At 39.6% G+C, this 24,374-nt stretch overlaps 4 protein-coding genes across 6 annotated transcripts; 2 read left to right on the top strand and 2 right to left on the bottom strand.

The window, feature by feature from the left end:
• Positions 1–497: 497 nt before the first annotated feature.
• agpat9l (1-acylglycerol-3-phosphate O-acyltransferase 9, like) lies at positions 498–6,657 on the top strand. 2 transcript variants are annotated; one of them, XM_041043083.1, is made up of 14 exons: positions 498–539; positions 954–1,156; positions 1,280–1,346; positions 2,506–2,654; positions 2,777–2,922; positions 3,161–3,235; positions 3,346–3,435; positions 3,533–3,626; positions 3,729–3,844; positions 4,216–4,271; positions 4,493–4,578; positions 4,703–4,831; positions 4,977–5,056; positions 5,381–6,657. In XM_041043083.1, exons 2-14 carry the CDS (start codon positions 1,013–1,015, stop codon positions 5,487–5,489), a joined length of 1,341 nt encoding a protein of 446 aa, XP_040899017.1. In that variant the 5' UTR covers positions 498–539; positions 954–1,012; the 3' UTR covers positions 5,490–6,657. The 2 variants fall into 2 exon arrangements, with proteins under 2 accessions (XP_040899017.1, XP_040899018.1); XM_041043084.1 differs by having other exon boundaries at positions 499–539; positions 972–1,156.
• Positions 6,658–9,418: 2,761 nt separating this feature from the next.
• Positions 9,419–10,627, bottom strand: myl7 (myosin, light chain 7, regulatory). Its single transcript, XM_041042257.1, has 6 exons — positions 10,508–10,627; positions 10,245–10,320; positions 9,973–10,077; positions 9,793–9,871; positions 9,618–9,666; positions 9,419–9,523 (listed from the first exon to the last, which is right to left on the bottom strand). The coding sequence occupies exons 1-6, from the start codon at positions 10,541–10,543 to the stop codon at positions 9,419–9,421; spliced, it is 450 nt and encodes a 149-aa protein (XP_040898191.1). The 5' UTR covers positions 10,544–10,627.
• A 1,173-nt stretch (positions 10,628–11,800) lies between these two features.
• gck (glucokinase (hexokinase 4)) lies at positions 11,801–16,397 on the bottom strand. The gene is made up of 10 exons (XM_041042307.1): positions 16,302–16,397; positions 15,658–15,820; positions 15,383–15,537; positions 15,065–15,184; positions 14,784–14,879; positions 14,564–14,663; positions 14,254–14,437; positions 13,411–13,566; positions 12,970–13,203; positions 11,801–12,485 (listed from the first exon to the last, which is right to left on the bottom strand). Exons 1-10 carry the CDS (start codon positions 16,380–16,382, stop codon positions 12,338–12,340), a joined length of 1,437 nt encoding a protein of 478 aa, XP_040898241.1. The 5' UTR covers positions 16,383–16,397; the 3' UTR covers positions 11,801–12,337.
• Positions 16,398–20,757: 4,360 nt separating this feature from the next.
• Positions 20,758–24,103, top strand: ykt6 (YKT6 v-SNARE homolog (S. cerevisiae)). 2 transcript variants are annotated; one of them, XM_041042305.1, is made up of 8 exons: positions 20,758–20,850; positions 21,379–21,536; positions 21,718–21,800; positions 22,292–22,392; positions 22,480–22,584; positions 22,776–22,841; positions 23,228–23,329; positions 23,435–24,103. In XM_041042305.1, exons 2-8 carry the CDS (start codon positions 21,433–21,435, stop codon positions 23,468–23,470), a joined length of 597 nt encoding a protein of 198 aa, XP_040898239.1. In that variant the 5' UTR covers positions 20,758–20,850; positions 21,379–21,432; the 3' UTR covers positions 23,471–24,103. The 2 variants fall into 2 exon arrangements, with proteins under 2 accessions (XP_040898239.1, XP_040898238.1); XM_041042304.1 differs by lacking the exon at positions 20,758–20,850 and adding an exon at positions 20,857–21,013.
• Positions 24,104–24,374: the final 271 nt, after the last annotated feature.

Genomic DNA, 24,374 nt, shown 5'->3' on the forward strand with positions numbered 1-24,374 from the left:
AAAGGTCTTATCATAAGGTCCACTTTTCAGGAACCATAACCTGTGGTCTTCATCAGTGGATAGGGTGGTTTACTCAAAAGATATTGCTTTCATGAAAAACTAAGTGACTAAGTTACAATTCATCCAATGAGATGAGACTTTCAAGGATCAATGTGCTTTATAATTCATCCAATACACATTTAGGTATGTGCTCCTGGGGAGATCTGCAGAAAGAAAGCCTTCCCAAGTTCACTATTTATGGTATTTACAGTATTGTATAAGGTGAACAAGCTCATCATGCCATTATGCAAATATATAGGTTTCACTGTCCAGTATGTGTTGCAAAAATAAAAGTATTTCGCCACCAAACGGGACTATTAAGTCTCGCTGGAATCGATCCCAGGTCCACGTGTCTGCGTTTCCCTCGCTGTCCAGAGGTGGCGCTGTTGGACGCACCTCTGTGAACTTTGTTCCAGTAGTAAATGGGCGTGTTTGCTCTCTGTGCTCAGTCCTTTTAAGTTATTCCTCAGGAAGTGAGGACATGGACTAAAGTTTGACAGGTAAGGTGAGCTGCTGTAACTTGAAAACAGCGAAAACTGCTAACAGTAGAAAACTAGAATAGATACTGCAGATTTGGATACAGTCTCATAGTCTAACTATAGAAGTAAGCTGTCGTAGTTTGATTATTAATGGTTTTGTTTATATTGGCATGAATATATGTGATACTGATCGCCAGTGTTTCTGTGCTCTGTGTCAGTGTGTGTGTGTGTGTGTAAGTATGCTGTGACCTGCTGAGAATTTACTCCTGATTAAATCAAGAGCGAAGTTTTGTTTACATTGTCTTGCTCCCCTTGTCATTGTGGTTGCTTTTGACCCTCTTAAGCTGAGAGATAGTGTTACAGAGGATCTTTCTTGATTGTGTTAACTTTGGTGACAGTAGTAAAAATATCTGACACCTTTTTTCTTACATACAGGACTTCACTACATCAAAGCCACAGGGCTTCACTCATATACCTCAGGGGAAAAGGCGGAGATGGAGGATTTCTGGGTAGGGGCCCTCTGGGCACTGAAGATTTGGCTGTACCTCATTATCAGCCTCATCATGATCCCAGCCATGTTCGGCTTCTCACTGGGCATCTCCGAGACCTACATGACCATTCTGGTCAAAACCTTAGAGGTACTGTCTTTAAGATTCCTCTCACAAATGTGTGCACTTTAATAAATGAAAATACTCGTGTGATTTTCATCTGTTTGATATAAGAAATTTCCATGAATCTCTCCTGCCTGTCCTCCTCTGCAGTGGGCCACTCTGAACATACAGAAGGCAAATGCAGATGAACAAACACTGTCAGCCTCTGCATCCAATGGTGAGAAGAAAACTATGTGCTTGAAAGGATGTTCAAAGTAGTAGATAGACAGACTTTTAATTCTAGACTAAATGAATAAGGGCTTTCTCTAAAGAGACGTTTTTGTCATATCCTTTATTGTGAAAGATGGGGACTTAGTGACAGTTACGCGTTGAACTGCAATACTGGATTTCATAACATACTTTATTACAAGTCTGGGCAGGCTTGTTGCAATGATCTTAGCTAGTTTTAAGAGTAATTCATTTGCATGTAGACTGAAGAACACAGAGAAATGCTAACAGAGGAGAACCATGGTATTTCTTTTTTTCGCCAAGAGCAGTCTGTGTCTGCCTCCATGACTCAGTTAACTTTTTATGACAGGCAATGAGGTGAAGTTGCACTGCAAATTCTCACTGTGCCTATCTCACAAGACGCAATTACACAAGTTTTTTTTATCAGTCACTAAGCTGAACAGGGTGGTATCTCCTGCTGTTGCACATAAAGATATTAGTCATGTCAGCAAAATGTGGCCTCTGCAAATTTCAGAGTATGTCAGTGTTACATATTTATACAGGGAGGATGAATACAATAAGTGAAAGTGCTTCATAACAGATATGAGGCAGACATTGTTAGGAAAATTTTGATCGAATATTGAATGCAGAGGTTGTTACTCCAGTTTTTGAACTTTGCCCCCTGAGTGATCAGACAATGTGGAGTCTAAGCTGAGGCCAACTCTTTACTGTTCTGAGACCTGTGAGGAGGATAGATCCCAGGCGTCACAGCCTCCATTCCTTAAGACAGCTCTCTGAACATCTCTGCTCTTGTGTTATTATTATGTATTTAAGGTCAAAAGGCAAAAAGCCATGTTTTAGGTTAGTTAGATGAATTGTTCATACATTTTATGTTTCTTGGAAAGTTGCGGCAGCACAAATATCTCATCGGGTTTTTCGGATGAGCCTCCTCGTTCTGCAATATGACACTTACATACGACATTTGCATTCTTAGTTGATGTGGAGGTTCTGTCCTGAATGAACTTTGATTTTTTTCTTCTGAAACCATTTAGTCTTCTAACACGATATGGCAAGGCTTACTTATTTTCTAGATTGCTTCAGAGATAATGATTCTTATCAGAAGACTGAGTTTGTGTGTTTGTGTGTGTGTATGCGTGTGTGTGTGTTAGGTCTCATCCAGAGGGAAGATGGCTCTATGGAGAAAGAGTTAGAGGAACTTAGACGCAGTCGTCCCAAGCCACCAGTGGGTGGTGATTTTACACTGAGTGACTGTTTTTATTTCACCCGGAGAGGAATTGAGAGCATTGTAGAGGATGAGGTATGCCTTTACTTTAATTAGCAAGAGCACAGTTTGTTATGTTAATGGTAATCAGTGATTTTATTAAGTGATTTTGCACTTCAAACTTTTAAGTGTCCATCTTTTAAATCTTTTAAATTTAGGTGACCCAGCGCTTCTCTTCAGAAGAGCTGGTGTCGTGGAACTTACTCACTCGCACCAACAACGATTTCCAGTACATCAGTTTGAAGTTGACGCTGGTTTACGCCCTCGGCATCTTTGTGAGATACTGCATCCTCGCCCCGCTCAGGTACCAGAGCTGAATGCAAGCAGTATTTTTTATACACAGCCTGACAAGTTTTTTTTTCACAGACAAGTTTGACTGTCACTTACAGGAACTGCTGCATGAAAGACTGTGGCTGTCAGATTCCACAGGCCTCTGACCTTTTTCATTTTTTTCTGACTATTCAGTATTTTATTATTTGTACAAGTTTTTTTGTTGTTTTTTCTGTTTGAAAACTGAAAACTCAATGTGTGACTCTTTCCAGAATAACACTAGCCTGCATTGGCCTGAGCTGGTTAGTAATAGGAACATCAGCAGTTGGATTACTTCCAAATTCAAGGTGACGACAAAATATAACTAGTCTGAAAAATAATAATTTTGTGTACCTTATTTTTAGACATTTTAACATTCCCCCCTCAATTGTTCTTATTTGCTTATGTTTATTTTTAGGATTAAGTCTTGGCTCAGTGAATGGGTCCATGTCATGTGCTACAGAATCTGTGCTCGAGGACTCTCTGCTGCTATCTGCTATCACAACAGGTGGGTACACCTTCTCCCTAAGTACTTTTTTTAAATAAAAATGAGAAATAACTTTATCTTGTGATTCTGACTTTGTGTCTTTACCTCACCACCACAGGGAAAATAAACCGAAAAAAGGAGGAATTTGTGTTGCCAATCACACCTCTCCTATTGATATTGTGATTCTCTGCAACGATGGTGGTTATGCTATGGTACGGAAGACACTTTTTTTTTTATTACATCTCTACACTGATAGGTAATTCTTCATGCTGAATCATGACATGCTGTCATAATTGTCCAAATGTGCTTATCAGGTGGGTCAGGTCCATGGAGGCTTGATGGGAGTTGTTCAGAGAGCCATGGTGAGATCCTGTCCTCATGTCTGGTTTGAGAGAGCAGAGATGAAAGATCGCCACCTAGTGACCAAAAGGTCAGTTTCGCACTTCTCAACTGCTGCACATCTATTCAGGCTTGTTGTTGCATGTTTCTCTCGCCTGTATTTTCTCTCTCTGGCTGCTCTGGCATTAAGAGAGGTTGGCATTTTCCTGGCAGTAAAATCTTCTCTAGTTTCTGTATTACTTGTTATCCAAACAAGAACAGATATGTTTTGGAAAGTCGCTACTGAACAGTGACTCATACAGTTTGGATTCCAGCATCTCATAATATCACATCTTCACCCAGACACTCGTTCCAGATGTTTGATGCATTGTCCCAAATGTGAAAAAACTCTTCAAAGGTGCAATATGTAGATATTTATACAGTCAGGAAATGGTTTCCATTACTTCTTTGTGTTGCTTCCAGGTTGAAGGATCATGTGAACGACAAGACAAAGCTTCCCATATTGATATTTCCAGAGGGTAAGTGTGAGCATGTAGAGAGGCAGAGTTACTTTATCCACACCAGTCTGATGTTTGTCTTTGTATCTTCAAAGATAAGACTCTGTGAGTGTTATTTTAGCTCAGTGCCTGATGGCAGTCTGGCCACTGTGCGGTGACAAATGAGCAGCTATTTTATGTGGGTTTGGACAGAGCTCACACGACTCTGTCTCCTTTAATATCCTGATGTCTGGTTTCTACAGGAACCTGTGTCAACAATACATCTGTCATGATGTTTAAAAAGGGAAGTTTTGAAATTGGAGCAACGATATATCCAGTAGCCATTAAGGTACTTCAGTCCTATCTGTCAGTCAATCCCTACTTCTCATTCATATTTTTTCTAGCTGTCTGACTCGTTTATTTAAGAATACTGTTCCTCACTGCACTTCTGTGTATATTTAAATTTTTCTTAGTATGACCCAAAGTTTGGAGATGCTTTCTGGAACAGTTCCAAGTACAGCATGGTTAATTACCTGCTGAGGATGATGACCAGCTGGGCCCTTGTCTGTAATGTCTGGTACCTGCCAGCCATGCATCAACAGGTGTGTATGGCATGTCCTGAGGCACGTGAGCACATGCATGCATAAACCCACGTGTACAACCCACAGGGGCCACCCCCATCCCTCCACATATGTACACACAGAGACACGTGTCTGACTGAGTTTGTTGTTCACTGAAAAATGGCAGGAGGGGGAAGATGCTGTCCAGTTTGCTAACAGAGTGAAGTCGGCCATTGCTCACCAGGGAGGGCTGGTGGATCTACAGTGGTAAGACTTGATTTTAAATTGTTTAAAGATTTGTCAAAGATGTCATTTTCTTTGTCTGATGAATTCTTATGGCTCGGTCCATATAAATTGTGCCATTATACCACAGTTGGTGGGAGAAAAGTTTTTTATTAACTTAGATTTTTAGTTTCCAACAGAAGGGTGGTATTTTTAAACCACAGAGGAACATAGAGGCCTTTGTCTGAATGTCACATGACATGAAAATCACAAAAACGTATTGACATTGAACATACATTCAGTAGCACTGTTGCATGTAGTTGAAGTACCACTCTCACTTTGTCCTGTCTCCACCTGCTGCCTCTGCAGGGATGGAGGCTTGAAGAGAGCAAAGGTGAAGGAGACGTTTAAAGAGCAGGAGCAGAAGAAGTATAGCAGCATGGTGGTGGGAGACGACAGCAGCAGCAACAGTGACTGAGACCCCCAACCAGTACGATGGATGAACACCTGCCCAGTTCTTGGAGGATTTCTACTAGAAACAGGCCTCTCGCATGTTCTTATTAGCTGGACACGACATTGAATACAGTACTGCCAAGAGAACTCAAATGAACACTGTGAAAACTTTGGTACAGCTAAAAGGCGGAGAGTCTTAGTGATTTACAGAAAACCCAAGTGCAATATTGACCTTTATGAGGAAAAGACTGACCGTGAAAAGGGAAAGCTCTTTGTTTTTATTGTTAAAAACAAAGCTGTTTGTTTTTATCTACTGTTGTGACTGAATATTAATGCTGAGAAAGATGCTCTGAATATGTGTGATTGTAGGCAAGCCACTGGTTAAACAAAGTTGATCGATTAATGTCTCTACTCTCCCAGTCAGCTGACTCATTCTGTTTCTCTTTTTTAAATAAACTTTAGTTTTGAATACCCATGGAGTGACTGAGTGAGAGTAAAAAAACCTGGAGGTCTTTGTAGTTGTATTTTGTTATAACATGACATGATAAATCAGTGTATACAGTGGGTACAGAAAGTGTTCAGACCCCCTTAAAATTTTCACTCTTCGTTATATTGCAGCCATTTACTAAAATCATTGAAGTTCATTTTTTCCCCTCAATATACACACATCTGTCAGGTTGGATGGTGAACATTGGTGGACAGCCATTTTCAGGTGTCTCCAGAGATGCTCAATTGGTTTTAAGTCAGGGTTCTGGCTGGGCCATTCAAGAACAGTCAGAGTTGTCTTGAAGCCACTCCTTCGTTATTTTAGCTGTGTGCTTAGGGTCATTGTCTTGTTGGAAAGTGAAATATCCCCTCTAACCCTAACGCTAACCTTCTCCCATCTCCCAACTGCATCTCTGGAGCTCAGCCACAGTGATCTTTGTGTTCTTCTTTTCCTCTCTCACCAAAGCTCTTTTCCCCCGATTGCTCAGTTTGGCAGGACGGCCAGCTCTAGGAAGGGTTCTGGTCATCCCAAACGTCTTCCATTTAAGGATTAGGGAGGCCACTGAGCTCTAAGGAACCTTAAGCGCAGCAGAATTTTTTTTGTAACCTTGGCCAGATCTGTGCCTTGCCACAATTCGGTCTCTGAGCTCTTCAGGCAGTTCCTTTGACCCCATGATTCTCATTTGCTCTAACATGCACTGTGAGCTGTAAGGTCTTATATAGACAGGTGTGTGGCCTTCCTAATCAAGTCCAATCAGTAGAATCAAACACAGCTGGACTCCAATGAAGGTGTAGAACCATCTCAAGGATGATCAGAAGAAATAGACAGCACCTGTGTTAAATATATGAGGGTCACAGCAAAGGGTCTGAATACTTATGGCCGTGTGATATTTAAGTTTTTCTTTTTTAATAAATCTGCAAAAATGTAAACAATTTCGTGTTTCTCTGTCAATATGGGGTGCTGTGTGTACATTAATGAGGGAAAAAAATGGAACTTAAATGATTTTAGCAAATGGCTGCAATATAACAAAGAGTGAAAAATTTAAGGGGGTCTGAATACTTTCCGTACATATATATATATATGTATATATAACAGAAACAAAAATACTGAGATAATTATGGTGTAAGCATTTAAATATTATACTTTATGTATTTATATCTTGCAGTGATATGCTGCAAAATAAATAACACTGATAAGCACCTATGTAACACAGTTTTCAGTTAATAGACAACCTGTTCGAAACAGTCGTCTTTCACTTTGAATTAGACACTGTTAGACATATAGCTTAATTTTAAGTTCTTCAAAAAAGAAACACTTCAGTAACGTTTGACCCTTCACCATTTTTCACAGAACACAAGAGACACAATGGTTTGGCACATAAATATTACATGACAATGTTGTGTGTGAAAGCCCAGTTCATTAAATGTCCACGTGAGATGTGACGGCCTTAAAGGAGAACACACAGCCGAGACTTTTTGGATTTCTTTCCCCTGCATTTTCCTGAGGAATGACCCTCATTGCCTTTCAGTGGGCTCTCCTCCTCTTTGGCCCCTTAAAACAAATTAAAGAAGAATTAGTTTTAAGTTCACTCACTGTAACTGTGTGAATGTTGATGCAGTCCTGATATTTCTTTTGTTATGAATTGTCAGCAGTCTCACCGTCATTCTCATGGTTACTCAGCTCTGTATTATCCTGTGCGACCTATGCAAAGACAAACATCCTTTAATCCTTTACCACACTGTGTGACAGCGTTTAAACCATACATTGATGACAGTACTTACCTGCAATACATTACTTTTATTTTTGTTGCTCAGTTTGAGTTCCTGATGTCTGTAAATATCATCAACAATGAAAAGAAGTTTACATGTGATTGCCAAGAAACACAGCTGAGTCTAATTTATTTACAGCAATGAGTGGTGGACAACAGCCAGTGTGTCACAGCTTTCTTTAAAGCGTGACTTCCTGCCTCTTCCTTTTATTAACCCAGCCAGGAGAAACAAATGGCTCGGTGAAATATTTATGAGTGAGATTAGTGCCTCACATCTGTGTCTTCCTATGCACATTTCAGATGACTAACAGGTTGCCGTTGATTTACTCAGGCAGTGTTTAAATTAAGCTGCTTTTATCTCTTAGCAATAAAACCCAATAAAGCCGCTCTGTAACTAATCATCTGTGGTTTTACTTCAATGACTACAATGGTTTCTACATTTAGAACAGCCCACACTGTGTTTTGTTTGTTGTAGGCTATGATTTTAACTTTTGCTAATTAGTTGTGTTAGTTTTCATCATTTGTGTGTAGCCATTATTTAATATACTGCTGGAAAAGTTGGACTGATTATATCTCCAGGGTAATATCTGCCTGCATTGGCATCAGCTGGTTGGTTATATTAAAATTTGTGATCGGACCAAGCTAAATGGTGTTGGCCAGAAAATATAACCATTCCACTCAAAAACACTGCGTATTGTACTAAAAAGCTTAAACACCACAGTCTGTTGTGTCAAACACTGTGACGTTGTTAATAATCTTTCACAAAGTACAGCTATATGTCAGAACACACGTGCAGTAATACACCCACCGCTGCAGATAGGAGTCACGGTTCTTGTAAGCAGGTTTGGGCTGGCTCTTCAGTCCGTCTTGTTTCCTTGTTGTGTTTGTATTTAGTCGTACACCCATCATGCCTCTAGCTCCAAATGAAACAGACATCTCTGCCATCACAACTACAGATTTCAGAGATCAAAAATAAACTCACGGTCATTTGGATGCAACTCTTCTGTTGTAAATGTGCCAAAAGGGGAGCTTGCCTTGCAAAATTATACGCACCCTCCTGGTCTTCTTGTTGTTGACTGGCTGTTTCCCGTTGGAGGGGGAAAATGTGGCTGTGGAGTTTGTGGAGATGTTTGTTGTTGTATCCATGGCAACACTGCTCCAGAAGAGTGGAACACCAGTGAGGCTTCTGTGAGTGTGATGGATCCACTGACATCTACTTTACTTTACTTTGAACCCATACTTCTTTTGCCCATTTTCCTTTAATGAAATTTTGTGTAGTATGTGGTAGTGATTCTGACTCAAGTTACATATTTCTTGAGCTGTGTCAAACTTATCATTATTTATTGTTTTTATTTGAAATAAACAAGAATGGGAATTTAGCAGACATTTAGTCGGTGGCCCTTTCAGTGTGCAATGTTCAGATTTTTCTTTTAGGGTCACAACAGTTCTAAGGTTTTTGTTTTATTCCATGTGCAGTGTTGCTCAACGGAATAGGCATTTGTAATCAATAAAGAAGCTTTTGAGGAGCCAACACTTTATTACCATAGCAGACAAACAAAAGAGCCGATTTTTAATACCAGCGGAACTTTAGCATTTATAAATGTTGAACAGTTGAGTTTAAGTTAATCAGATGTTCCAACATTATTCCATCAAACATTGCGGTTTTTGAATGATATCCAGCCAACATAAAAACAACTCATTAAGATTCTTCCTTCTCATCTCCATGTGTGATGATGTAGCAGAGCGACTTGTAGTCAATGTTACCAGTTGGGTCAATGGGAGCGAGAGCGAAGGCCTGATCCACCTAGAGTTTTATGAAGTGACAATTTGCCTGGTGAAAAATATTATCATAAGGAATACTTTGAAAGTCTCTCAGCATAAAAATAGAAAACACAAACCTCGTCTGCTGTGAATTTGTCAGCTTGGTTCATTAGTAATCGCCTAAACCTGGACACAGAAAACATAAAAAGTGTAAAAGGAGAGATAAATAAGAAACAGTAATGTTACAGCTAACAAGGAAAATATAAACTAAATACTAATAACTAATAAACTGCTTGATAAAATGTGTCTTACTCATCCTTATTGACAAAGCCAGTCCCATTAGGATCAAAAAGTTTGAAGGCAGCAAGAATGGTGTCTTCGGGATCGGTTCCTGGAGGAAAACAAAATATCATCCAACATCATATGAAAAACTATCATCAAAAATTCAAAGATTTATTTTAATATCTGTGAAAATACCACCAAACTAATCACCATTGAGTTTCTCTCCAAAAAGAGTCAGGAAGACAGTGAAATTGATGGGGCCCTTCCCCTCATTCAACATCTCATCCAACTCCTCGTCTTTGACATTGAGCTTCCCTAGTACAAAAACACACACACACACAAACAAATGCACACAATCAGCTTAAACAAATAAACAGTGTCAAATGCACTGCAAAAGCAAGTTACATCAGTAGAAAATATTTTTAGATGTATGTGTCTTAATCAATAAAAAAGATAGTTTTTTTTTTTTCTTTTTTTAATACCCAGCTGTGCATAGGTTTCCTTCAAGTCTTGTTTTTTGATAACACCATCTCTGTCTTGGTCAATGCAGCCAAAAGCCTATAGAATAAAGAAAAACACAAGTTTTCACAAGTGCAGACAGGCTGGTTATCGTTATTGCTGGTTATTGCATGAATTAGTAATTTGAATATTCTCCTTCCCTTGCATGAAGTCTAAAATCAAAACCCATAGGTTCCTATGAGTTTTAAAAGGAACTGTGTGAAAGCAGAACAGTACAGCACCATACCTCCTTGAACTCCTGTATCTGGGACTGCTCGAACATGGAGAAGACATTGGAGCAAGACTTCTGTCCTCCCCTCTGTCTCTTATTGGAGGCTTTCTTACTTGCCTGAGAAGATGAACACAAATTCACTCAGTTTGCACCCTGATATCTTCACTGTCTGCATACAAATTAGTCAGAAGTATAAAAAAAACAACTGCTTTAACCATTGCAAAATTCTGTTTTAATAGACAACATCCTAAATACAACACAGTAATAGGATTCCTAAATTATCTGATAGGTTTTCTTTTTTAAATTATCACTAACTGAAAATATATAAAGACTGAAAATGCTGACTGACTTACCATGTCTGAATGATCGTATGTGGACTCCCAGCCAAGGTGTGATGCTGGGGTGGGTTTTATGTATGGCCCATCTTATCTTCTACCCTCCTATAATAGCCCATGGTGGGCAGCACAGTCCCTTACATGGCTATGGCTGCTCTCTGTGTGTCACTAAAGGGACCTGATAAGAGATGAAGCAGCCAGGATTCCTCTGAGCTGGAAAATAGAGATATGAGGAGCAGAAAGGGAGTGAGGAGACAGGGGAAAGTGACCTCTGATGTTTGACAGTCAACCAACCAAATAAAGTTATTCTTCAGAGGTCAAACCAAGCCATACGGGCAAATTTAATGTAAGTTTAATGTGCTCCTTTTTTAAGACTTCAGTAACAGCTCAGTGTGATGCAACACAGCAGATTCTAACAGACTTTAAGCCTGATTTCATGCAGCGACTGAGATTTGGTGAGCTTGGGGGTCTCAATGGGACTGAGAGTGTGTGGACTAAATGATTTTGTGCAGCTCACTGGTGCATTTTTCTTACGACTTTCTATTTTTAATTTCAAGCTTCCCTCATTTTAATCCTCAAAAACATTTGAAAACAACAAAACAAATGAAAATGGGAATTAGCTGGTATAATGTATATTTTCTCTTACACCACTGGCTTCAGTTTTGTCACAGAGGTGACAATAAGTCACAGCTTCAAGATTTGTATACAGGTTCACATAACTCAGTAACCAGTTGCTAATCTGTTTTAACTGTGGCATTAAATCTCTGTTGTATTTGGCAACCAGAAAAAAAAAACAAAAAGCAATAACTTTAAATTTAAATGACACTTTTTTAGTTTAATTAAGCATTTTTATTTACAGTTAAGCTTATTCACATACAAAATACATTTCAACATGCACATGTGAAAAACTACAACCTACCGGTTAACAAACATAGAGTAGCAAATACAAACTTTAAATATAGGATACCGGAGAAATATGTAATTGTTCACAAACAGAAGTAACTACGAACCAAAGCAATGAATTTGATATTGTCATAGTTTACAATAGCATTTATAAAAAGAGTCATCATGTTGCACATCAACCAGTTTGCACTGGTATTATGATACACTATCATCAATAATACAACAGCCATTTTTGAAATGGACCAGTTCATACCCAAACACTATCAAAAAGCAGTGATACACAAGGAGCATGTATTTTAAATGAGCATTCATGCCACCTAATGTTTTGGGCAGAAGAGTAAACTAATTCTTAAAGTTCAGAAACACTAAAATTAGTACAAGTTGGTCCAGTACTACTAAAAACAGTCTATAATACAAATCATTTGCTGGTTTCTCGTCTGTACATCTTCCAGCCACGAGGATCCAGTCCACTGATGCACATCCCACAGAGTCTGAAAAAGGCCAGAGCTGCACATCTGTGGATTGCTTGTCATCAGTGTTCTCAGATCAGAGTTCAGGCTTATTTCACCACTGTCCTGCAGGGAGACAGCTCAGTGCACGGCTCCCTTTATTGTGTCAGCATGCATGCAGCCATCTTACAGGCCACTGCTGAGATAAGGGCTGCTCCACGACCGCTCCCCTCCTCCGACTGGATGAAGGTGATCTCACAGTGAGGCGTGAGGTCCCTGACGATCTTGTGGAACCTGTCACGGAACCTGAGATAGAGAAACAACAGGTTTAGTGTTCAGAATCAGCTATCTCACATCCTTTTTCACATTCTCCCTTACTGTTTAGTCATCCAATTGTCCAATCTTTGGAGTTTTGGACTTTCAAATGACACTAATGAGCTGTTCCTATAACTAAATATGTTTCCTGTACATGGAGGAAACAAAAGAACTTGGAGACTTGAAGTATCACTGTCTTCCCCTATGATTTCTTGTCATATGATTGTTGAATATTGATGCAGTGTCTGCTACTTGATTCTTATTGATTTATTTACTGTCAATGATACTTCAGATTACCAACTTTTTTATTTAGTTTGTTAACTACTGGAAATTCCCCTTGTGAAGCCATGCTGTCTTCATTTAGCCAGTCAGCCATGGGGAATAAGAAACTGTTGTGTGTTACGGTGGGCTTTTGCTTATGTTTTATAACAGAAAACTAAGATATTCAAAAATCTAAAACATTGCCATTGCTCACCATGGGTGCAGCTTGTAGACCGATCCGTCAACCCCCACAGTGATCTTCAGGGCTTCCTGGCTGCGTCGTTCCCGCATTAGGTTGATCACACCGGCGAGCCCCGCACCGCACATGTGAGCAGAGCGAGTGGAAACACTCTCACAGACCAGACGCACAATGTCACAGTCCAGCTCTGACGGCAGAACACCCAGTGAGGACAGGATGTTGTAGATTTGTTTTCTGTCCCCAGTGTCACTGAAAAAAAATGACAAATGGAAAAATGAAAACGAGCAGTGAGCAAACCAAAGTGCTTCCCCATATTCCCCTTTAACACTGTTATATAAGCCTATTATATGCCATCAGCTAAGGCTTATATGATACAGCAGGCTTCACATTATTTTTTTTTTTTATGGGCAACATTAATTTAAAAAAACATGTATTTAAGACTTCAGTGATGCTCACCTCTCCACCTGTGAGACGTAACGCGTCTCAAAGCTGCCACGTGTCTTCAGCTGCTCTGAGGCTTCACCGTTAAACAGCAGGTTTTCATTCACCAGCTTCATCAGAACGAGCCTGACCAGCTCACCCATGTACTTCCCACTGATCACCTTCTCATATCTACAGGAGGCAAGAACAAAAAAGACAGGTCACTTCATAAACAGAGAAATAATAAGAGAAAGGGTGGGAAAAATTAGCTAAAGAGAGGAGGTGGAAATGGTGGAACAAATAGGAAGGATATGTGCGTCACACAGCACATGAGCAAACAACCTTCTTTATCTACACAAGGAGAGCGGATGAGGATGGCAACGTCAGTGCTTAAGAGGCTCAATGAGGCAGGGCTCAGCAGTTGTCTGTGTGAAGGGGCTGCCAGTGCAAAAGGCAAACAGCCATTAGGCCGACAGGCACTATGACAAGCAGCAGAAAGGGTTCATTAGTCTGACACCCCCACCCGCTGACGTATGAGGGCTCTGGCCATTTACAAACATCTTGACGAAAACCAGCTGGTAGCTTAGCATCTATGCAGAGAGTCAGGTGAGTATTGCCACAGAAGGATGATTAATTCAGAAAAACAGCGAGAAAGTGAGGGAGGGGGCATTTGGCACGTTTACAGTCCGAATTTCACACTTCAAGCCGTGCCACTTTAAGCTTGAATAACAGACGACTGGCACTTGTCATGTGTGTATGTGCATACAGCGGATGAAGTGGGAAGATGTACAAAGTTATGTGAAACGTGTGTGGAACCTTGGGGAACCATGTGTGAATCTAAATGTGTGTTGTGTGAACAGAATGTACACTTTCACTCACAGCTGCTGTCCAGGGTTAATTGAGGTCTCATCCACCACCCTGTCGTACTCCAGCCTGAACTCCTCCAGCTCCCCATTGTCTCCGAAAGCCCCCCACTCTGTGTTCACGCACATCCGACCCTCCTCCCCTTCTACCAACTCTACAGTCCTCATCTCCTCCATGTAACACGCGTTACAACCAGTACCTGGTAAAAAAGCAGGGATACAGACCTTAGACCTGCAGTGTCGTGGTGAGTACACGTCAATGCATGCAAGTGTGTCTATGCCTGTTATTACCGCACATGAACGTGTGTATGTACAGAATTTCTTACCAACAATCATCCCAACTTCACAGCTGCGATCCTCGTAATAGCAGGAAATCATGGTGGCTACTGTGTCATTCACCATGGCAACCACATCCATTTCAAAGTCCTGAAAGATATGATCAACATCACAATGCAATTACTGTCATCTACACATATGCAGGTATTATATATCTGTCTTGAGTTGTTCATCATCATAGATGATAAATAGTGATAAAATGTAACTCACTCCTCGTCTCTTGATTGCATCTCTGAGTAAACCCACAACATTGTTCCCTTCTGCCCCAGAAGCCTTGAAGCCTTTGGTCCAGTTAAGCAGAATACCCTGTGGAAAGAAAAAGACAAACCTCAAATGTCTAAACTCTCTAATACATACAGAACTTTTATATATCTGGCAAATAAAGTCAATCAAAGAAAGGCTTTGTTGTCGGGGGAAAAGGTGTTGAAAGTCATTGTTACCCCTATTAGTATTGTTTAAAAATATGCAAAGTGTACAGTATAACTTCCTACCTTGTCAATGTCTTCGTGTCGTACTGGAAAAGAGAAGGTAAAACCCAGAGGAAGCTTCTTGTGCTTGATATGATGTTTGTCCAAAAAGTCTGACATACACTCTGCTATGTAGTCAAATAGCTGCAGAGGGAGAAAAAAGAGAAATGAGAGCGTTTACAAAAGACCAGACCCTGTAGAATTTTTTTTGCCACTTTCAGATAGCTTTGACCAGTCATCAGTTTTCCGAGCGGATAACTACAAATAACTCAGGACGAAAAATCAACAATTATCGACACTTGAAAATAACTGCATCCACATGTAAATAATGAAATTACTGACCATTTCAGCAGTCCCTGTCATGGCATCTTCAGGAATGGAATACATTTGGTTCTTGGTCTCCACCTTCCAGCTCCTCTCCTCATCCTCACCCACTATGACCAGCATCACACGGAAGTTTGTCCCCCCCAGGTCCAGAGCCAGGAAATCGCCTACCTCTGTCAAAGCACACACAGAATCTGAATACATGTACTTTACTTTACTTGCCTTAGTCATATCTGCATGACTTCACAAAAAAAAGTGATAATGTTATGATTGAAGAAAGAAAGAGTATTTACCTGAGCCCTCAGGAGTGGAGCAGACATAAGTTGGAAGCATTTTGACACTGGCCTCCTCATGCGTCTCTAAACGCAATCCCCTGTCCATTTCACGCTGCATTCTCTTCATGACTTCCTTTAGCTCTTCCTTATTCAGTCTGAGCTCTGACAGGATCTCCTCTACCTGCAAGGAGAGGAGAGAACAGCAGGTCAGGAGCTGCACAAAACCATGTTTTTCCTTAGTATTGCGTTATATGCACTGGACAAAATGTAGGCAAACCGCGTTGTGAAACAGAGCTTTCACTTATTTTTCAAATGATGGTGCAGTCAAAATCAGGCGCAATTAACAGCAAACAATCAGAGAAAATACAAGTGAGATGTTACAGGAAAAAAACAAGAAAAAAAATTAAAAAGCCCTATTTTCAAATGGTAAACAATGAAATAAAGTGGAGAGGATTCTAAGTTCTAACCATATTTTTTAATAAAGTACACAGGAAAGTAGCATCTGAAAATCTAATACAGTCTCCTCCTACTCTTCACTCAGAGTTTCTTACCAAAACTGTCACATGGCATGAAAATACAAATCCATAGTAATGCTAAAGGTACTGTTTACTTAAGTTTACAAAGTATTATTTCATCACTGGAGACAGAAAAGCAAATCTTACCATGAGGATTTTGTCAACCATAGAGCTGTAGCTACAAGGCATCTTCACCATCTGGTCGAGATGAGAGCTGACACACGGCATCTTCACAGGCTTAACTAAACGAGACTCTGTGTGTGTTTCTAGGTGTTTGGTGAGTGTGTGGTGAGTGTGTGTCCACCCTGTGTGTGTGCAGAGTCAGTGAAGTGTGAGTGCTGCTGAATGAGAACCTCAGCTGTTTTTATGCTCAGGTGAAGTGGGCTGGATGCATCAGATGTAAATGCCCACCCCTTCCCAATCACCCCATCTGGCAATGTAAGTTCACACACACACACACACAGAGGTACACACACACGCCCCATGCAAACATGGACTTATGCAGAGGTACAGCTTCTGTACAAAGTTTAAAAAAAATGAAAACCTGTGTGACCTAATTTCTAAAAAGTAAGAATTAAGCTTCGTAGACAGTTTAGTTTTATTACTGGGAGGCAAAATTAAGCATATCATTGACTGGCAGAGGATTTGGATGAATTTATATAAAATATATTCATATATTTCATCTACAGCTTGTTTGAGCAAGAGGTGGCACATTGAATTTACAGTTATTTCATTTCTTTGTTGAAAAAAAATCAAATGAACCATAGAAACATTAATGACTAAAAGATATGATGAACTGTTTAACATTTCCCTGCTTAATCACAATAAACTACATTCTGAACTATTAGTTTTGTGAATTGTGACATTTTAAAAAATGTTGATAATTAAAGCTGTCACAAAATATTCTGATCCAATTCTGATCTTGTGATAAGTGTTTTGAGCAAGCTGCCTTATGTTGTGTCATTTAGTTGAATTGCTGTTTTCTTTGCCAAGACACACTTGAAAAAAAGACTTTTCAGTCCATTGAGATTTCCAGTGTTAAATTAAAGTTACATTGAAAAGAAAAACATAATCTCTCAACAACAAACACTGTGATTTGTCAGTGTCAATAACTGAATACCCATTAGTGTTAAGATACATGAACTTTCTTGGATGACTTTACAACCCAGCAAAAAAGACTCAAGATTTGGTTTGGTTAATTATTCATAGCCTTAATGTGGCAAGGTGTGACCTGTGACCTAGAACCCCACTGACTGAGGTTTTACAGCCCACCAACACGGCAAATCAAATCTGAACATGAACTTTGTGATCTGAACTCGTTTTTGTTTAGAGGAGCAACATGCAATGCCCCAGAGTTGCCCAATGAGTGACCTTCAGAGGCCTGAGAGTTATGCATATATTTGTAAAATTAGAAACATGTCTAAAATTAGCAACAGTGAGAGATGAATGACCTCTAAAACTAACAATAGTATGCTGCAGGTGAAGGCCTCTTGTGCTTATCGGCTCCAATAGTTTACCTGACCAGAGGTCAGAGCTTTTCTTAGCTCTAACCTCTGGCTATGAGGTAACTGTGACCCTCTCCCCCATTGCCCTCACTGTAGGATTTCTAAGTAAACCCAAACAGTGTCACTGACCTGAAGACTCCCACATTTATGCAATATGTAATACACTTTTTAAAGTTCTTCTTTTCCCCCAAAGCTTTAACTCTGGGGGAAAAGAATGTTCTTGCAAAATCACTCATCACTTAAGTATTTAAATGTATCTATATAAAACTTATGCTGAGTAAAATATTTAAACAGAATATGTTTTGTTTTGATTTGCAAACTATAAAGATTCTCGATTCCATCATTTCACACACCTCCGTAGTATTTGTAAGGTTTAAAAACTTTTGAATATGTGCTTTATTTAAAATAAAGTTCTGTGGTTTTGAACAATACCTGTCTGAGCAATATGTGGTTGTCATTATGTACTCCCCTGTTAATCAGTAGAGTTGAGAAAGCAATCACTGGTAATTTTGCACATAAATTTCAAGTTTTAGAAATGTGTATTTCATCTATGTTGGGTAAGCAGCTCCAGCTCCAGCTTGAATTTTACTGGGCTGCTTTCACTTTGACCAGTCAAAGTATATGTACATGTATCATTGACTGAGTCTATCTACAGGTGAGAACTGGGAAAAACAGAATTACAATACTGTACAAAGAAATATTGACAGAAGAAATTTTAAACATCACAAGCATGGTACAAAACACACACACATGCACACACGCACACATGACTGATTCAGTTTGTGTTGCGTCCATTTATGGATAAGAGTTGAATGTGTGCCAAGTACTTGTCAATAGCTGATTATCTGCTTAATTTAACCTACTGGGTTGTTTGCACAGAGATCCGCCTGATGGATTTCCATTCAGCCAGCTGTCTCTCACAATGTAAACGACTAAGCCAACATGTTACTCAATTACAGGAAAAGGAAATTTAAAGATCTGTAGGCTTATGGTATTACCTTACATTACCTCATACTGTACTTCAAGAAATTTGTGTCACAGCTCGTTCACTGCTGCGCATGAGTTGATTCATTAAGGCTGGCACTATGAAGTGGTCTTGTCCCATGTAAGCTCTGGGAACGTTTGCTGTAACCATTTACAGCAATGATGAAACAGATATGTGCTGTTTCTACTTGATGAAAGTGTGCTTACTTCCATTTATAGATTTATAGTGTCAAAGTGTCCTTGAACTATGAATTGACATCCATGCTACAGCCATGGGCCCACTCTGGACATCAACACTGTCTTCCTTTATTTACACACTCAATAACTTATGTTAGCTTACTTATTTGCATAACTAGTTACAGTTTTTAGTGACTTATGTAATGACTTAATTGTAGTTAGGGTATTTAACTTGCTTTACCCACAAAGGTTTAGTCATTTATTTTGCACTTATTTATTGGGTACACATAGATAGATAGATAGATAGATAGATAGATAGATAGATAGATAGATAGATAGATATTCGTTTTTACCTTATCCATCCTATCACGACGAGGATTAAATCCTAGGTGTCCTGCCAACCATCAGTGCTCTGCAGCGCAAGTTCACTCGTTCTTCTCAGGAGATGTAGAAATTGCCAGTTTTCTGATGTGAATGATATTTTAACGTCCGCGCATGACGTGTAAAGAAATCGTTATCCTTTTATGTGAAACTGCCGCAGCATTATTATATTCCCAACACCTTTGATCTACATTATGTTCAGCTGCAAGGCCGAAAATCATTTAAAAGACAGATCTGCGGTATTTTCAAGGTCTAAGTGGTAAACAGTGAGGTGAGATCTTTCAGAAAACAGGGCAGAAGTCTTATTAGTAGCCTATGGAGTTTTCTTCATTTTGCAGATATGTTACGGATGAAAAAACTAAGGATTCGCCTTCATTCTTGTACACATTTTACGAAAAAAAAAAATGTATTCGCATTTGTTTTCATTCTTAAGACATTGTATAAAAAACTCTACGGATTCATCTTCACTGCTGTTGATATTCTATGTAAAAACCTGTTGATGTGTCTTCATTCTTGCAGTTAACAGGCCCGCTTTATATCCGCATCTGAATGTGCCATCAGCTCCAACAGTCACAATAAAACAGATTCAAATTTCCACCGAAACCTTCGCTCCAGAGATGAACACTTAAATTTTAAGGGCACAAGAACTACGAAATATATATATATATAAAGAAAACCTCCAGTGCGTAGCTGAACTTCTTACTGACACTGTAACTTCAATATCTTCACACAACCAAAACTATTCCACGAAAGGAAAGCCATTTCTTCCCGCGGTGTAGCAGACCCCTCAACAGATGCACCGAAGACTTAGCCGTTTCTATGCCAAAACGATTTCAACGAGTTGCCTTGGAAATGAATTACAGACACACTTCTGCCATGGAAAACACTTACCACTGAGTTAAGTGGCCGGGGAAAATTGTTAAATGGAGCAAGATTACCAAAGAAAACATCAATTGAGGGTGGCATGTTTTTGTAGACAAAACAGTTGAGGGATTCACAAGGCCACCAAGCTGTTTCACACTTTTAGGATAAGTAATAATAATAATAATAATAATGATTTCCAGATGTCTTTTTTTGCATTAGGAAATAAAATGTAGTTGTAAATTGACTATCAATGGGTACTCAATACTTATAATCAGTACTCTTACAATCGCCGTATTGATATAATTATTTTACACATTTATTCATAATTATTCAGTCTTGTTTTTCCAAACTATTTAATATGAAGAATGTATCACAGAAAAAAAGGTATTTTTGAATTAACATGCTTTTCTCTTAAAGAGAAGAGATAAAGAGAAAATATAGAACACAAAAGTCTGCCTTTAAGCGAAAAACACAGCTTTTCATTAAGAACTCCTGCAACCAACGATTCATGTTTTGGTTTTATTATTATTATTATTATTATTATTATTATTATTATTATTGTTGTTGTTGTTGTTGTACATTCGGGGGAAAGTGAACATCATCCGCTTCAAGAAATGCAAGATTTCCCTCTACATGGGCTAGCTTTTAATACTTTACATTTCTTAATTTTAGCTCATCTACTGGGAACTATGAAAACAGCGACGTGTTTGTTTCCACCGGAACCGAAATCCCGTTGGACCGTTTGTGGATCGTGACGTGGTGATTGGTTAATAAGTAAAAGATAGGTTAGTAAACTGCATGTTGAAAAATATTATGTTAGCGTAAACTATATCGTGATTTGGTCGCTGGGCGTCTGCAGCACATACTCACGAGTTTTAGTTAATGTGGAATAAGAAGTTTATTCGGTTGTTTTGAGTGGATTTAAACTGTTTGCTGCTGTTTTGTCTGGTAAGTTAGCTGAGGCCTGGCGAATACCGGATAACATCTGTAGCTAGCAATGCGCTTAACTGGATTTCAGGAATATTTATGAGGTTTAAATCTCATTTACATTATTATCAGACGGTGGTAAGTTTGTGCTGCTCACTGCCAGTTAACCAATCGATCTTCGCCATGAGAAAAAGATTAACTTAAGCCGAGCATGGCTAACAGTAGATGGCTAGCTTGTTAGCTCTTCACCAGGCGGCTACTTTCACTTGTCATCTGTGTTTCACTCAAGTTTCTTTAGCCGCGTTGTTAGCAGGGAAGCTAAGTGGCTGAGCTGGATAAGGGATAATGCCCCCATGTGATTCTGCGTGTGTCATCCTCCAAATTAGATCATTACGACTGTGTGTGTGTGATTGACTGACCCGAACTGAACAGGCGGCAGCATGAAGCTCTTCAGTCTCAGCATCCTCTACAAAGGAGCAACCAAAGCCAACCTCCTCAAAGCGGCCTACGACCTGTCCTCCTTCAGCTTCTTTCAGCGTTCCAGGTGCGTCTGACTGATACCTACCACCACACCTGACCGACGTTTTTATTTGCGACATTTATTTCACCGTACTTTGTTTTTATGCTTTTGCAGTGAATCCGATTCTATATCTCAGCAAACAAGACGTCTTTGACTATTTCTACGTGTGTTCCACGCAGTGACTTTGTTGTTTTGGTTTGTTCAGTGTTCAGGAGTTCATGACCTTCACCAGTGCCTTGATTGTTGAACGAACATCACAAGGAACCCGTGCCTCTGTCAAAGAACAAGGTAAAGATGGGCTGGTTTAGTCTAATTTGTCATACCTGAAGTAATGAAATATCAGTAAACAAGCCAAGTCCCTCTTCTTCTCTCTGTTAGCTGCTCTGACATAGGCGCACATGGTAATCCCTTTGCTTTTGTTTACCACCCATACATACATTTGTCTGATGGACAAATAACAGTAACAATGCCTTTTAAAGATCAGAAGGGAAAATTGAAAATGTATTTTTATATTTGCCAGCAACCAAAGCAAATGTTTCCTCTGTCTCTCATTTGTCCAAAGCATGTAAACACACCACTTTACATCCACAGCATCAATCAAGCCACGGTGTATAATGAGAGCTTATCAGTCTTCCTATGGTGAACAATGCTAAACTTTATTTGAAACCCTCTCAATTTTTCTTCTGCCTTTCTTAACAAAGTGCACCAACAGGCTGCTGTACCGTGACACCAGGAAATGCGATTGTTATCATTGTTATAACATACATGGTGTCTCTTAGAGTACCTGTGCCATGTGTATGTGAGAAACGACAACCTGGGTGCTGTGGTCATCGCAGATGCTGAATACCCACAGAGAGTCTGTTTCACATTGCTGGACAAGGTGGGTACAAATGTGTGCAAATAAAGAGACCTAATTACTGCACTTTGATGTCAACTTCAGTATTGAGACTGCTGTCTGGTTTTTCAGGTATTAGAGGAGTTCTCCAGGCAGGTGGACAGTATAGACTGGCCCTCTGGTAATCCTGAAACCATAAACTACAAAGCCCTAGATATTCACCTTTCCAAATACCAGGTCAGTGTGTAACCTGTTTATCAGAAAATACATCAAAGGAGAGCCCTGATATCTGATTACTGTGACTACACAATCTTTGTGGGATGAGAACAGTATCAGATTGACTTTGGAGCCTTCATAGTTGCCAGAGTTTCTAAATTTCTTACGTTGACATTATTCACTAAATAGTGTATTTGTTTTTTTTTCCCCAGAACCCCAGGGAAGCAGATGCAATGTCCAAAGTGCAGGCGGAGCTGGATGAGACAAAGATCATTTTGGTAAAATACCTCCCTTAGCAGGGATGCAACATTTTAATCAAGAGGTCAAAATGCTCATTATGCACTGAAACACTCGAGGCATTATTTTTAGTTTTCCATTACAGCAGAACACACACATATGATACGGAAAGCACACACTGCTAGAGTAAACTAAACGGAGAGGGGTAAAAAGCTGTTTATTCTCAGCCCTAAGATCTGGGCCCCATAACCACCTCTATAAACCCCAATAACATTCAGATCAGTGTCTGTTATCGGTGCTTCGGTTTTATTGATAGGTTTATTAACCAAATTGTCACTCCACATGACTGAAACATTATGTAGTCTTTGTCAAGTCATAATCTTTATAAAGAATACTACATCAGAAAAAAATATTTTGTTTTCTGTAGCACAACACTATGGAAAGTCTGTTGGAGAGAGGAGAGAAACTGGATGATCTTGTGGCAAAGTCAGAGCACCTGGGAAACCAGTCCAAAGCCTTCTACAAGACTGTGAGTACTAAAGACTCGTCTCATTAGCATTGGAGTGTACGGCTGTTGGTCAGTCACTGTTCAGATGCCTGAGTGTGTGCATGTGTGTTCACGTTAACCCTGCAGGCACGGAAACAGAACTCCTGCTGTGAAATCATGTGATGTCGCTGCCTCGTCCTTGTGGACACACCTGTCTCTGCCTTTCTGCTTTTCCTACATCTCCCATCATGCACCAGTCACCAGCTCTCAACACAAAGGACCGAACTGACGATGTCTTATCCGGGATGGGGTGCCAGGTTGAGAGCAAGAAAGGATGGAAGGTGTTGGCCAGTCTAAGTGTGACCTATCCGGATTATGACTGATGGGGGCTGAGGGAGTGATGGGTTTTGGTCAGGGAAAGAAGTAACAGCTGAATTATTTTTAACCTTTCAAGGGGTAATCATCTGTGCGGTGTTTCAGTACCAGCTGAGGACATAATAGTGTGATGTCGTGTATTGGTGATGTGTTGTCTTCAAACCATTTAATGTTCTTCAGATTGAATCAGAGCTTAATAGTTTGATCTGAAATCTTAAACGTTTTGAAAGAGTATTAACAACGGTTGTGCTTCTGCTTTATAGCAACTCTGACAATCTCACAGTCTTATCTAGTGAATTCATACAGTGTGTCACTGTTTTGTTTCAATTCTTCAAAACTAAACTGTTTTTCTTGCAGGCGTAACCTTCATGCCCACTAGGTAGCCCTGTTTATTTACTGTATTATTCCAATGAGCCTGAATGTCCAGGTTAATCTAAAAACTCAAATGTCAGCCAAGACAGCAGTTAGCTGTTTGGACATGTGATATCAAAATCTCACTGAATTTTACAGTTATTTTTAAATATCTCTGCTATACTGGATTAAGTTACACTATTTCTTTGCTTTTCTCTGTCTTATATTGTTAAATGAAATCTTAAACATTCCCGCTTTGGATGATTGTGTTATTGTGTGATGATGTATCTTAAAGCTGATGAGAAGTTGGAGATTAGATGTAAAATTTAGACAGATGTTTCACCATAGATGCAGCCTTATT

The sequence above is a fragment of the Toxotes jaculatrix genome, chromosome 7 (genome assembly GCF_017976425.1).
Source record: "Toxotes jaculatrix isolate fToxJac2 chromosome 7, fToxJac2.pri, whole genome shotgun sequence".
In the NCBI taxonomy this organism is placed as follows: domain Eukaryota; kingdom Metazoa; phylum Chordata; class Actinopteri; family Toxotidae; genus Toxotes; species Toxotes jaculatrix.

Bases quoted from the DNA above. Each gene is read 5' to 3' on its own strand.
- agpat9l (XM_041043083.1), top strand. From the start codon at position 1,013: ATGGAGGATTTCTGGGTAGGGGCCCTCTGGGCACTGAAGATTTGGCTG. The intron at 1,157-1,279 runs GTACTGTCTTTA...CCTCCTCTGCAG, and splicing joins TTCTGGTCAAAACCTTAGAG to TGGGCCACTCTGAACATACA. The intron at 2,923-3,160 runs GTACCAGAGCTG...GACTCTTTCCAG, and splicing joins TGCATCCTCGCCCCGCTCAG to AATAACACTAGCCTGCATTG.
- ykt6 (XM_041042305.1), top strand. From the start codon at position 21,433: ATGAAGCTCTTCAGTCTCAGCATCCTCTACAAAGGAGCAACCAAAGCC. The intron at 22,585-22,775 runs GTCAGTGTGTAA...TTTTTTCCCCAG, and splicing joins TTCACCTTTCCAAATACCAG to AACCCCAGGGAAGCAGATGC. The intron at 23,330-23,434 runs GTGAGTACTAAA...TTAACCCTGCAG, and splicing joins CCAAAGCCTTCTACAAGACT to GCACGGAAACAGAACTCCTG.
- myl7 (XM_041042257.1), bottom strand. From the start codon at position 10,543: ATGTTCGAGCAGTCCCAGATACAGGAGTTCAAGGAG. The intron at 10,078-10,244 runs GTATTAAAAAAA...TTTTTGTACTAG, and splicing joins GGAAACCTATGCACAGCTGG to GGAAGCTCAATGTCAAAGAC. The intron at 9,872-9,972 runs GTGATTAGTTTG...GTTTTCCTCCAG, and splicing joins TTTTGGAGAGAAACTCAATG to GAACCGATCCCGAAGACACC.
- gck (XM_041042307.1), bottom strand. From the start codon at position 16,382: ATGCCGTGTGTCAGCTCTCATCTCGACCAGATGGTGAAGATGCCTTGT. The intron at 15,821-16,301 runs GTAAGATTTGCT...CTCTCCTTGCAG, and splicing joins TGGTTGACAAAATCCTCATG to GTAGAGGAGATCCTGTCAGA. The intron at 14,880-15,064 runs GTAGGAAGTTAT...TTCTTTCCACAG, and splicing joins GACACGAAGACATTGACAAG to GGTATTCTGCTTAACTGGAC.